Raw genomic sequence first — 15,185 nt, 5'->3', positions numbered from 1 at the left:
TAAATTGGCAAGAAGAAGGCAGTGGCCAAGTAAGAAACAGTAGAGGAAGGGGAAGCCACTACTGAGGGGAAACTAAAAAGAGCAATCAAGTCCTCAAAAAGCTTGAGAGCCGTAAGAAGGATCGCAAACTTGATCCCCATATTGAAACCAGTTTGGTGCTGGTAGGATGTTGCCTTGCATTTCATCCCACACTGGTCAATGCGACAGAGCTGATGGATATATTTTGGACGGCAAGGAGCTGGAGTTTTATAGAAGAAGATTCGTAGAAAGAAAGGGAAGAATGGTGCTGGTGCTTAACTGAAACTCTGCTGTTTTTGTTCATTTATGGCACTTCTGTATTTGTTGTTCTTAGGTGCTGCTTCCCAGTGTTGGTGTTCAAGAATCTAGTGTGGAGGATACTATTCTCATACCGACTAAAATGATGTGAATTTGTGTGGCATTCATATGAATGGTCTTGCTAGTGCTTGTCAGATGTTGGTTGGTTTTAACCTCTTACCTAGGACCTTTGAAATGACCTCATATGCACTCATATGGTCAAACTAATAGGATGGAAATCACTAACCTTAACAGAACACCCTTTTTTAGTTAAACTGATAAAATCGAGCTCATACTTTTGGGAATGACCCAATTGCTAGAAAGCCCATGAAACAACTTCATCCAATCACATTTTTAACCATCTCCCAGCAACACTGCAAAAATGCTGCATTCAAACCATCTGACCCTAGAGACTTCTTTCCATCCATGATAAACATAGCCGGCCTAAACTCATCCTCCTCTAAAGGTTTCTCCAACCGGGCAAACTACTCACATGGAATGGGACACCAATCCTATCCATCAACTGTATGATGACAAATGTTATCCTCCTTAAAGAGATCTCTAAAAAAATCTAACCTCCTCAACAATAACATTTTGGTCTCAAGAAACATCCCTATCCAATTTCAATTCTTCAATCCCACTCCTCCTATGTTTTTCATTAGCTATCCCATGAAAGAATCTAGTTTAGCAATCCCTTGGCCCATTTTAACCTAACGTTTCATCCCCAACTCAACTTTTCCTTGGTTAAGAAACTTAAAATCATCCTTAAGATAAACTCTTCCACAAATTAAATCCTTTGATAAATTACCTAACTCTTCCTCATGAACAATATCCTCGATCTCTCTTAAAATATTACATCTTAATCAGCGCATACCAAAGACATCCCTATTCCATCCTTTCAAGGCTACCTTTAAAGATTTCAACCTCTTGGTAAACCCAAAGCCCTCACACCCCTCACACAGGCTACTATCCCAATTACCAAGATTCCAATACAAACGACATAAAATAAGAATGAGAAGTCCACATGTTTTCAAAGTGGAATGGAATGTGGCCCCAGCTATAGAATATGAATCCAAAATTTGGGGAAAATGATTAAAGACTAACTTGACATGGATCTTCTATAATAAACTAGGAAATACCTCCTCCAAATTGATGAGTCCCTAAAATGCATGATTTTATACCCTCATTTACCTTTGTTTATCCTTGTTTTATATGTAATTACTCAGAGTTATCATTGTTCAAAGCTATGCACGGTTTGTTCGTTTTTTCAGGAAAAAGAGGTTAAAACTAAGGAATTAGGCTACGAGAAGCTAAAGGAGAATTTAGGGACATGCAAAGCTCAAATTAGATGCTCAGCCAAACTCCTGAAGCTCCAGATCATCAAAGGAAAAGAAGACTTTGCTCGACCAAGTGGTGCGACTAGCAACCCAAGGGGAGACCAAGTCCTCACTAGCAGAATCCAAGGTTCAGACTAAGGAAGAATTGCTGCAAGGGTCGACCAATCCCTCGACCAAGTGACTCTCAAGGGCGACCAAGTCGAGATACTGAGGCAAGACTAAGATCAAAAATACTGAGAGCCTCAGCGATGTGCTCGACCAGAGAGGCCATGAGGAGCAACTATGTCAAGTTCTTGAAATTCCCTGAAGTTCGAGATCCTGCAAGCCTCAACCATCAACTCGACTAGCAAGACCCCATGGCGTGACTGAGTCAACAATGCTAAAGATTTAAATCCTTGCTTTCTCGAGAGAATCGAACAGGGTGCGCACAACGAAGACATGGGAGCGACTTGGTCGATAGCGACGATCTTCTACGCGAGATATGCTGCAGACTTTCCTAAACTGTGAAACAAACTTTGTAAGCCTCGACCATCACTATGAACATGAGCTCTGGGTTCCCCTTTGGCCTCTCTTAGGTTAGTGAGAGACCTAAGACACCATTGAGAGCCAAGTTAGAGTAGGAGTAAAGTAGATTTCAATTCCTGTTTCGGTGTGTGCATGTGACAATCGGCGGCGTTTGTGTAATCTCCGTGTATATTACATGATCATTCACTTGTTCCTTTTGGCGTTGGTGATGGACATACTAAATACAAAAGATCGATCTTTTACTTGCTTTCTCTTTACCGCTTTCTTTTTATATGCTTTCCTTTACCGCTTTTGATGTATTGCTTTGATGAATGATGAAAGGCAGCAGTAAGGAATAGCACTACTATTATTTCAGTCCGGATAAGTAGTTGGCTACAGATACGCAGAGGTGTCCATGATTGTTGAGATAGGGTATACTTCGATTCCCGACCGTGCTCCAGACGGTTGGTGCATCCTTGTTACCCTATGCCCTTGAATGACCCTCTCCCGCTTTGGCCTAAGATGTCTCAGGTTAGTACTCTTATGTATTTTTAGTTGAACGTAGTCAGAGGCAAGAAGTGCAACACCTGATTCATAATCTCAGCACTGCTTTGCAGGAGTAGGGTAATATAATTTTTACTTGCTTTTTTGAAGTTGGTTAGATTTCACCCATTGCAAAATATCATCCTTTTATCTTTCCTTTTACACAAGGCATTAATAAACTAATTGAGAAAAAGTTTACAACTACACAGTTTAGTTCCTGTGGATCAACACCCGACTTCCCCACTTTCGACTGAACTTGGGAATAGTTAGGTTTTATAAATATTATTTTTGATAGTTAAGGACTCAAGCCTTGACGAGCCTACCACAAATCACTATTAGCAAGAGACAATGTACAGTGGAAGCGCGTGGTGATATAGGGCCCACCATGCTTTGCAGCAAACAAACAAATCAGCTCCTATATATATTTTCTTAGTCCTAGATATCCCTTCTATAATACTATCTATATTCTTCCAAAAACAATTTTTTGAGATTTTTTGTCAAACCTATTTGAGGAGCATAAGCACTAATGGCATTTATTATCTCTAGATCTAAGACTATCTTGATTTCATAATTCTATCCCCTAATCAGTTAACATCTACTACACCATCTTGTCTTTGTTTATGAAGATTCCTACCCCAATCTTATGTTCTTTCTATTCCAATATATCAAAATTTAAATCCTCATTTTTCAATTCCTCTAACTTTCTCCCCTTACCAACTTAGTTCCTTGAAGGCAAATTAAGTTAATTTTTCTTCTACTATCTCCAAACTTTTACCTATAAGTGTCCCCATATCCAATGTTGCTAACCTTAGTCTCTTAAACTAACTTTTTTACCCACCCACATCTAGAATGTTGCAAGAACCCTCACATATTTGACATTGTATTGGGTCGTATAAGTGCAAAGCGTCGCTCATAAAGGATGCACCAATGTATACTCGATAAGGATTCAATTCATAGAGATCTGACAAGTTTTACAATGACTATTAGCTACCTAACGCAACCCTTCTCCATTACCCGAGCTTGGGACCAGCTGTGTGACAACATAATTCTTTTTAATAACATCTGATTGATTTGCCCTTACAATTGGCGCACTCACCCATGAAAATTGTCACAAGAATTTCCTATGCAGCATTTAAGCGCAAAAAAGTACAATGAAGTGAGAAGCAAAAACCGCATCCAAGTTCATCGTGCACAAAAAACCCAAAATAGAAGTGCTTCTCCAGCAAAACTTTATCATCTTGTCAACGCAAATTACAAATTTTGTCTACAAAGACATGAATTTCACAGAAATTGCTTTTTCTTGAAGATGATCAAAGCCCTACACATCAAAAGACAAAATGATTTAAACATTAAAAGTTAAAGCCCAAAGCTTCTTTTCATTTGCTTTCCCTTTTCAATAAAACTACATCCAAAACTTATCTTCCTTTTTTAAAGTAGTTACATGAAAATCGTCCTTTCATGCATCCTATCAAACAACAGCAATACTCAAGCAAAAGAACCGAAATATTCCACATTTCTTCTAAAGCAAACATTTCATATAAAAGGTCCGAGCAAAATTAGCATGCATATGGTCATAAAGACAATTAACAATACACTAAAGTATCAATAAATCAAACACTTTAAACAAGAGGCGGTTTGATGTCTCACCGTGTTGATGAACCATTTACTGTGTGAGGTATTATCATCCCAAACCAATAACAGTACCCGAACCCCTTCTTGTGACTTATACTTTAGCAATTCACCCAAAGTAAGATTACCACCCCGAGGCAAGGGCCGGGTTGGCTCCCTGATTAGCCTAATCTTGTGAAAAACAGACCAACCAACAATGTAGATCAAATGATGAGCCTCCGTAATAGCATAACAAATATCTTCCCAACACTTCTCTTGTGTAAAATTCCTACAGCCGTCTATTTCTATCTTGGGTAAGATTCCGTCGGGAACGTGGGCATCCTGATACAGCGTCATGGCTCCACCTTTCCTCAAGGGAAAATACGTGTGCCTCACGCCCAAGCGCTCCGGATCAGCGGCGATGCCATGCCGGTACAAGGGAATCCTTTCGCAAGGCGTGAACTTCATCTCAAGATGAAGCGCAGCGCCCGGCTTGGGCGGGTTTCCATTGGTCCCCACCACCGGAAACCAGCCGCTGATGACCTCGCCGGACTGGAGCTTCTGCGCCGGGATCGCAACTGTCCCGATGAGCTCGGCGCCCAACATGTCGTTGTCCTTGACCTGAAAGTCCAGGTTGGAGAGCGGGTGGGCCAGGGGAAGCACAAAGTGTTCGTTCCACTTAGGGTTCTGAGAGTTGGAGATCACGCGCGTCCGAGCCACCGTGGCTCCAGGGACGCGGACGGTGACGTACGGGTCACTGGTGATGATTCTCCGGTGGTGCTGCACCTTCTCGTTGCCTTCCCGGTCGCCACGGCGGCCGGGGGAGTCGGCGGCAGAGGAGGGAGTGCGGCAGGTGTCGCAGGCGGTGAAGCAGCGGCGGAGATGCTCGGAGACCATGTCCATGTTGGGCAACCTACGAGCTTCGATGATCTTCAAATCTAGGTCTCCGTGGAGGTAGATTAGCTGGTCCGAAGAATTCCCCTCCATTGAAACCTGCGAACTGAGCCCCCTTCTCGAGTCTCAAAAATCACCGTCGCCGTTCAAATTAACTCCAAACCGCACTCTAGGTTGAAATTGCAGAAATACGATTTACAGAGACGAAAATGCATCGAAGCAGCCGAAGAAGAAGACGATGATGGCGACGAATGCCGAGGAAGAGGAGCTGGTCGTGGAATGGAGCTTGGGGCTTCGTGGCTAGCAGTTCTGTTCGATTAACAGTTTATTTAAACGGGGTGAGCAGTGTCCGTGTGCGGGTGACATGTAAATGATATGGATGATGAAAATCGGGGTCCGAAAATTACACGCCAGCTTTGAAAAGCAGAAAAGAAGAGAATCGCCGAGAATGGGGCAGAAGGCAGCATCGGATCCCAACCCCACTAGGGAGTGGCATTGGGCAGGTGAGATGCGGATTCATTCATTCGCCAACCGTGCAGCGGCCTTTATTTAATTTTCTTTTTCTTTCGACGGTGGTATGATGTGGGGTGACCTTCAGCTTCATGTTGAAGTGACTTGGTGTTTGGAATACGCGAACACGTGGGGTCCGCCAACAATGCATTATCCATCCGGTTAATTTACAGGATTAGAGAAACGAAAATAAAAAATTTAAAATTTAAATAAAAAAGAGAAACTAAAAATTAAAAATTAACAACATATTTGGTTAATATTTCTAAAAGTAAAATAAATTATAAACTTAACTAAAAAATACTCATTTTTATTTTTAAATTAAAATATACATATTAAAAAATTACTAACATACCCAAAATTATTCTCATTACGTACACCACACTCATTATTACGACTTCCATAAACATCAGAGCACTCATTACAGGGTCTCTTCACAATATGGGATTCTAGGCGAATGATTTAATTAAGAATTCTTAATATTTTGTTTAATTTTTATTTTTATTTAAAATTATTTTTTCTAATTTTTTGAAATACAAAATCACTAATTAAAATTTTATATTCAATATTACATTAAAACTTGAAAAAGAAATAATTAAATTACATTTACTTTATTTTTTAAAATATAATTTCATTTACTTTTGAGATAGTGGGATGTACGGGAAAAGATGACATCATAAATAATGTTAACTTTAAAAAAAAATTGGGGGCCCCAAATTTTTGAGATAATGGGAAAAACAATGTATGGGAAGAGATGGCATCATAAATAATATTAATATTAAAAAAAATTATTTGGGGCCCCAAAATATTTGGGACCGCAAGCTGCTCAATGACCTTATGGTCAAGCCAGCATTGACTATTAATGGGGTTGTTACAAAGTCACCCAAGTTAAGGCTTTTAAAGGCTAGAGCGATTTATGTCTGCGCAATAATGCGCCCATTAAAACCATATCACCACAAGGTCAAATTTCACCACTATAAAAAGGGACCCGGAGAAGAGGTAAGGGTATCTAATTTTATACCCCTTCTTTTACTGTTGTAATTAACCTCTCAACAATTCCCTTACATAGGCATCAAAGTGATCCCCCGGGATACATCTCAGGTCCTCCAAGTCATTTTTATTTGTTTTTTTTCAGGTGGTCGTGATCAAGGAATGATTCGTGAAAGTGGTTCGATTTTGGCAACAATAGTTGACACCATCTATGAGGAATTCTTGAGAGGTCTTCTTTTTCAATCCTTGATAACGAAAGGTAATAACGTTTGGTTCAACCTTCGCTTTTTGCATTTCACGAAATAGTTCAACAGTTTCTCTAGCTTTTCCATGACTTGCCAAACCTCCAATCATGGTACTCCAAGAAATCACATCTCTCTGAGACATTTGATCAAAGACCTAGAAGGCTTGATTTATGCTTCCACACTTTGCATACATTTCAATGAGTGCATTGCAAATGTAAGTCTTCTACAAAAAAAACCTATTTTTATCTATGTAAATGTGAATCCATTTCCCTAGTTCAAGAGCTCCGAGGTGCGCACAAGCAAGCAAGACAGCAATAATACTGATCTCATCGGGTTTAATACCAACCTTTTGCATTTAAAGAGAAACACCTAAGGCGTTAGCATAGCACCCAATTCTAGCATATCCAAATATCATTGATGTCCAAGAAACAAAAGTCTTATTGAGCATCTCGTCAAAGATTGATTTTTCCCCAAGCAACTAACCCAATCTAGCATGTCCATAAATGAGATTGTTCCATGAAATTGCATCTTTGTCAGTCATATCTTCGAACATTTTGTGCACCTCTATTAAATTATCAAATTTTGCATATATATCTATAAATGCATTTTCTGTCATGCTATTCGATTTTGGCCCAAACTTGCAGATATGACCATGGACTTGCTTACCCAGATCCCGACTCAAAGCGTAGGAAACAAGACTCCAATAGTGCTGATATTATTCCACAGATTAAGCCAAATCAGGAGCCACGAGTTGATGTTCAAATTGTTAGTGAGGTTGATATATTGGATGATGGATATCGCTGGCGTAAGTATGGACAGAAAGTGGTGAAAGGCAATCCTAATACCAAGTATGGTGTGCTGCTCTTTTCCATCTATGTTTCTTCCCACACTTCAACCAGACCCAAAAAAAAAAAAAAACCTGACAATTTATTTGAGGTAAACAAATTGGGTTTAACTACTCTCAGCTTCGGGTTGATTCCACAATAATCAATTATCATGTATAGAAAAGTAGATTTATTTAATTTTGTACAAGCTATTAGCATTTGGAAAACATGCAAGCCTATAATAGGCATTATTTTTTTTAACTTAAATTGGTTATTTTGACTTTACTAGGTAATATTGAACAATTATAGAGGAGCTAGAGCTTGCTTTAGTTGGTTGAAAAAATGCTAGTTGGTGAAAAGTATGTCATGATAATCTTTAGTGGATGATATACCATTTTCATGCATGAAGTTTGTTATTTGTTGGGAATTAACAACAAATTCCCGAAACTTGTGAGAAACAAAATAGAGAAAGAATACACGCCAAAGAAAAATGAAATCAATCACACGCACAAGACAGTATTTATGTGGTTCGACAATTTTGCTTACGTCCAAAGAGTTGCAAGGATATCACTATTATCAAGAAGAAAATACAGAGAGTGTGGCGGTACAATACTCTCTCTCTTGCTCTCTCGTGAAGTGTGGCGGCTTAACTTAATCACCCAAAAAATAATCATTTTATATGCTGTGCACAGGGTTCCAAATGGGTTACAAAACGGGCCCAAAAAAATTTTCCTGCCTTACGGCTATAGTAGTTGGAGCCAGGAGACAACCAGGAGCTAGAGCTGAGTTGGAAACGCTCTCCATTTATTTTGATTTTATCCTAATGGATGAAACTCTCAAATTTGTAATTTAATGTATTAATTGTGATTTAAATATTAGCCCTATAAATAGAGAGCTGAGGAGTGTGATATGTACACAAGTGAGAAGCTTAGAGAGTAGAGAGGAAGAAAAGAGGACAAAGAGAGAGAGAAAGAGAGTGAGAGTTGTAATTTTTCAGCGAATAGTGAATTTGTGGTGTGTGTTCCATGGACATAGGTCGATATTGACCGAACCACGTTAAAATTCTGGTGTCACATCTTTCTGGTTGTTCACAGGTTCCTAACAAGTGGTATCAAAGCTAGTTGGAGTAGAAAAGCCAAATCGAAAGTGATCTAGAAATCCGAGCTCTGTCTAGTGGCTTGAAATTGAGTTTTGAGGCCACCATCACATTCATCTCACCGAGACGAATCCAACCATGCAATCCGGAGCCCTAAAGGAGCTAGGAAGAAGCCACACGCGCCCTCACGCACCACGCCGGAGCAAAACGCTTCGACACGCGCTGATCACGCGCCGGTGACCAGCTTCTCACGCGCCGCACGCATTGCACACATCTTCCTCGCCTGGATCGCCTTAACCTGACCCAGGGAAAACCTGACCCGACCTAGAGACACCCTTAGACCTGGTCAACCCAAGAACTAGTCCCCGACCCGAATCCAACTCGTCGTCTTAGAACCCGATCATGTCAGCACATCTAAGTTAGCTGCCACGTTAGTCGGGCCCCACTGTCACGTCAACAACCACGTCATCAAGTGGGTCCAACTGACACATCAGCAGGTCAACCCCACTGCCACGTCAACATAGTTGACCAGTTTGACCATTACTTTGACTAAGCTTTTCAGAGTCGTTATGGGTCCGTTTTTCGAGCAACTTAAACCATTTCTAGGGTTTTTGATCGTTCCGAATCCAACCATGTTATCCATTTGAGCTAATTCCATCTCTAGATCAGTGAATCGAGATGTCAAACAAAAAGAGCTCAAAAATCGAAATGTTCAATGGCAACAATTTCGATTTCTAGAAGATGCAGATAGAAGATTATTTGTTTTGGGAGGAATTGCACTTACCGTTGAAGGGTAAGCCAGCATCCATGAACGGAGATGAGTGGGAGTTGCTTGATCGAAAAGCACTCAGGGCCATCAAAATGACGTTGTCAAAATCTGTGGCGTTCAATATCAAGCATATATCATCCACCAAGTCTCTGATGGATGCGCTCTCTAATATGTACAAGTAGCCTTCAGCCGCAAACAAGGTACATCTCATGAAAAAACTATTTATGATGAGCATGTCTGGTGAAAGTTTCAACAGACATTTGAATAATTTCAACGAGTTTTCAGATCAACTCGCCTCAATCGAGATAACGTTTGATAATGAGATTCGAGCCCTACTGATTCTCAGTCAGTTGCCCGAAAGTTGGAATGAAGTTGTTACTGCCATCAGTAGCTCCGTAGGAAAATTGAAACTTGTATACGATGAGGTCGTTGACATGATTTTGACGAAAGAAATCATAATGCAGTCGAACCATGGCTCCACTTCGAGTTCAGACTTGAACATGGAGAGTCGAGGTAGAGGAAACAGGCATGGATGATCAAGATCTAGGCCTAGGCAGTCTAAATCCAGAAATCCCAGAGGTACTCAGGACACAAGTTACAAAAATTATTGAGTGCTGGAATTGTGGAAAAACTGGTCATTACAAGAACCAGTGCAGAAGTCAGAAGAAAGAATATGAGACGAGGGCAAAGACAGAAGCAAATATTGCTTCCGAAAATGATGAATTGTTGATCTGCTCTTTGGAGAGCAAAAAGGAGTCTTGGGTGTTAAACTCTGGAGTTTCATTCCATGCCACTTGCAGCAGAGATTGCCTGGAGGAGTATACATCAAGTAATTTCGGTAAAGTTTATCTGGGCAATGACCAACAGTGCGACATTGCTGGTAAGGGGACAGTAAAGATCAAAATGAATTGATCAGTATGGAAATTGAGAGATGTCAAGTATATTCCAGACCTAAGGAAAAATTTGATCTCAGTCGATTAATTGGCAAATGAAGGTTTTAACACATCTTTCATTGGTGATGAATGGAAGATTTCGAAGGGTGCATTGACAATTGCTTGAGGTAAGAAAAGTGGTACTCTTTATATAAATCCTAATGCATATATGTCTATTACAGTTGCTACAATAAATGATGATAGCAACCTATGACATCAACGACTCAGACACCTGAGTGAGAAGGGACTCAGGGTGATGCAAGCAAAGGGTAAGTTGAGTGATTTATAGTCGGTGAAGATTGATACATGTGAGGATTGCATATTTGGGAAACAGAAGAGAGTCAGTTTCCAGACAAACATCAGAACCTCGAAGAAGGAGAGACTTGAGCTAGTCCATTCAGATGTATGGGGACCAACAACCATTTTGTCTATAGGAGAAAAACATTACTTTGTCACGTTTATCAATGATTATTCATGGAAGGTATGGGTTTACTTCTTGAAGTATAAATCTGATGTTTTTTATGCTTTTAAAATTTGGACAGCGATGGTAGAAAACGAAACTGGTTTGAAAATCAAAAAACTGAGAACAGATAATGGTGGAGAGTATGTTGACACCGAGTTCAAGAAATTCTACTATGAGCATGGTATCAAAATGGAAAGAATTGTGCCAGGTACGCCTCAACACAATGGCGTAGCCGAGCTGATAAACAGAACGTTGATAGAGAAAGCTAGAAGCATGTGTATGCAGTCATGCTTGCCAAAAATGTTTTGGGCAGAAGCAATCAACACAGCAACTTATTTGATTAATAGAAGTCCTTCAGTACCATTGGACTATAGTCTACCTGAAGAAGTTTGGAGTAACAAAAAGGTAAGACTTTCACATTTGAAAGTTTTTGGTTGTGTCGTATATGTACATATCAATGATCATATCAGGAATAAGTTGGATCTGAAATCTCGGAAATGCACTTTCATCGGTTATGGTGGAGATGAATTTGGATATTGCATTTGGGATGATGAAAACAAAAACATGATCAGGAGTAGAGATGTGATTTTTGATGAAAAGATGATGTATAAGGATAGACACACAACAGAGTCTACAGCATCTGAAATAACCTTCGTAGATGTGGATGATGTTTTAGAAGGTGTAAGGACACATCAGCAGAATACAGAAAATCCTCAATAGACTACCGAGATTCCTCAGGTAGAGGAATATATGGAGCAGATTGTTGCACCACCACCTACTACTCTAGCACCAGAGCTTAGGTGATCTTCTTGGCAGCACGTACCAAACCGAAGGTATGTGAACCATTTACTTCTTATAGATGAAGGAGAACTTGAATGCTATGTTGAAGCATGTCAGGCAGGAGATGCGAGCAAGTAGGAGCTTGCAATAAAAGACGAGATGAAGTCTCTTAACTCTAACAAAACATGAGAACTAGCTAAGTTGCCCAATGGTAAGAAGACTCTTCACAACAAATGGGTTACAGGATCAAAGAAGAACATAATGGATCCAGGAGGTACAAGGCTCGGTTGGTAATTAAAGGCTTAGAGCATAAGGAAGGAATTGACTACATCGACATCTTTGCACCAGTTGTGAAGCTAACAACCATCAAATTTGTTTTAAGTATTGTTGCCTCAGAGGGTTTACATCTTGAACAGTTGGACATGAAGACAGCATTTCTTCATGGTGATCTTGATGAGGAAATCTATATGCAACAGCTAGAAGGTTTATCAGAAAAATGTAAAGAGAATCTTGTATGCAAATTGAAAAAGAGTTTGAATGGTCTCAAACAAGCTCCTAGACAGTGTTACAAGAAATTTGATAGTTGTATGCAGAGGAACGATTTTCAGAAGTGCAATGCCGACCACTGCTGCTATTTCAAAAGGTATCATGCTAGCTATATTATTCTACTTACATGTTGATGATATGCTAGTCGCAGGATCAGATATAGAAGAGATCAGAAAATTGAAGCAGCAACTGTCAGAGGAATTTAATATGAAAGACTTGGGTCCTGCAGAGCAAATTCTTAGGATGCGGATCTCTAAAGATAAGCAATAAGGCACGTTGCAGTTATCTCAGTCAGAGTACATCAGCTGTGTTTTACAGAGGTTCAACGTGAGCAGCACCAAGGCTGTAAATATACCATTGGCAGGTTATTTTCGTCTCTCAAAGGATCAGTCTCCCCAGACAGATGAAGAGAAAAACTTCATGGCTAAGGTACCATATGCCTCAACCGTTGGAAGTCTAATGTATGCTATGGTTGGTACTAGACCGGATATTGGCCACGCAGTGGGAGCTGTCAGCAGGTATATGTCAAATCCAGGGAAGACACATTGGGAAGCAATGAAGTGGATTTTGAGATATCTTCGTGGCACTATTGATAAGTGCCTATGTTTCAGCAAAAGTGATATGAAAATTCGAGGATTTGTATATGCTAATTTTGCAAGTGAGATTAATCATCGTAGAAGCACCACCGGGTACATATTCACTGTGCGCTGAACAACTGTTAGTTGGATGTCACAGATATAGAAGATTGTTGTTTTATCCACTACAGAAGCTGAATATGTAGCAGTGACAGAAGCCAGTAAAGAGATGATTTGGCTTCAAGGTTTGTTAACGGAGCTTAGATTAAAGCAGGAGAGAAATGTTTTGTACAGTGGCAGTCAGAGTGCGATACATCTAGCAAAGAACTCAGCATTTCATTCCAGAACTAAGCATATTGGATTGCGTTACTACTTCGTCAGATTTTTTATAGAAGATGGTGTGTTAATACTTGAAAAAATCCAAGGTAGCAAAAATCCGGCAGATATGTTAACTAAGGTGGTGACTACAGAGAAGCTGAAGTTGTGTTCAATTTCACTTGGTCTTCATACCTGAAGACATATTTTGAGCACATCATTTATTCATGATACTGGTTAAGGAGGCGTCTTCGTCTCCAAGTGGGAGATTGTTGTAGCTGGAGCTAGGAGACAGCCAGGAGCTGAAGCTGAGTTGGAAATGCTCTCCATTTATTTTGATTTTATCCTAATGGATGAAACTCTCAAATTTGTAATTTAATGTATTAATTGTGATTTAAATATCAGCCCTATAAATAGAGAGCTGAGGAATGTGATGTGTACACAAGTGAGAAGCTTAGAGAGCATAGAGGAGAAAAAAAAGGAGGAAGAGAGGGAGAGAGAGAGTGAGAGTTGTAATTTTCTGACGAATAGTGAATTTGTGGTGTGTGCTTCGTGGACGTAGGTCGATATTGACCAAACCACATTAAAATTCTGGTGTCACATCTTTCTGGTTGCTCACAGGTTCCTAACAACGACTCAATCCTTCACTCCATGTACTAAGCCTTAGGATATAAATCTCTTATTAAAGAAAAGTCGGGTCATCATCCAAATCGAACGCAACTAGGCTCCACAAAGCCCAACATTATTGACTGAAAAAATGTGGATGAAGACCACTGTTGTCTCAGTTAATAAGAAATTTGATATTTCTTATAAATCGACACTTAGCTGGTGGGAAATGGGGCAACAATGTATGTCGAGTGTTACTTCAAAAGGGAGAAGGATATAGTTTACAATAGTGATTAGTGTTATGGAGATAATTTAGGATAATTAGGCTGTAAATAGTTAGTTGAAATATTTTAGTTTATATTTCAATTGTGTATACATACATACATATATATATATATATATCAGAAAATTAGGTTGTAAATAATGCTGAAAATCTGACAGCATTTAGGTGCTGAAAATGTGCTGAAAATTGGGCAACAACTATGTAAACCTCTTCTATATATAATGAAAGCAACTTGATTGAAAGGGCATTTAGACAAAATTAATCATAATTCCATTTTTGTTGATAGATCCTTTAAATGAAGTGAAAGAAAGTTGGAATAAATGTCTACATTATAGGCTTTATAAATACCTCTATTTTGATAGCCATTGACTGTTGTTTATGGTTTTGCAACCAAATTACTTAAACAATAATTAGAATTAAAGAGGAAGAAAATTCATTAGTTTGTAATTTGAGCACTCCTTTTTGAACTAATTAGCCATAAGTTTTTCCAAATAGTCTAATAACTAGAGGATTCAATAGGTGAAAAATTTTAGCTACCAAAATGACAAAAGAAAAAAGAAGTGTGTGACAGATTGGTGCATGCTATCATATAAGGAGACATGTTTGTGGAGTTGGTGTTTTGGAATCTATCTTTTCATGTGACCTCAGTCTTTGTCCCTTAGGCTGTCATTATTTGTAATTTTGCATTTTGTTTTATGATATAAGAGTAAAGTTTTACTATTTGGTTTTCAGTACTGTTTGAATTTAGATTTGTCCAATCCAACTTGAAGAACTCTCGTGCCATGAAATTCGATTTTTTTTTTATTTTTTATTTGCCTTCGGATGAAGCTCCATTTATTTGAACTGCATTAGGTATGGTCCTATGTCATGTTGTTTGGTTTAGTAATGTAGGACATGAACATAATCATGGCCTTAATGTGTTAATAACATTAGCAAAGAACTTCCTGCAGTAAAGTGCTACGTGGTTCTTTGCGCTTGAACTTGAATCTAGCAATACTGCAAAGGACCGTCAGGGGGATGGATCATGATCTAATTATCATCAGGATGAATAAT

The 15,185-nt window shown here is 39.3% G+C and overlaps 1 protein-coding gene across 1 annotated transcript in view; it reads right to left on the bottom strand.

Annotated features, from left to right (window-relative positions):
- Positions 1-5,775, bottom strand: part of LOC131156225 (phospholipase D delta) — a 46,548-nt gene extending 40,773 nt beyond the window's left edge. The window contains exon 1 of the mRNA XM_058109747.1: positions 4,347-5,775. Coding sequence (XP_057965730.1) covers positions 4,347-5,294 — 948 coding nt within the window. The 5' untranslated portion in view covers positions 5,295-5,775. The remainder of the gene's footprint in view (positions 1-4,346) is intronic.
- Positions 5,776-15,185: the final 9,410 nt, after the last annotated feature.

This window comes from Malania oleifera, chromosome 1 (genome assembly GCF_029873635.1).
Source record: "Malania oleifera isolate guangnan ecotype guangnan chromosome 1, ASM2987363v1, whole genome shotgun sequence".
Taxonomy (NCBI): Eukaryota; Viridiplantae; Streptophyta; class Magnoliopsida; order Santalales; family Ximeniaceae; genus Malania; species Malania oleifera.
Note: the sequence above shows the minus strand (reverse complement) of the source record. Positions and strands in the feature narration are given on the sequence as shown.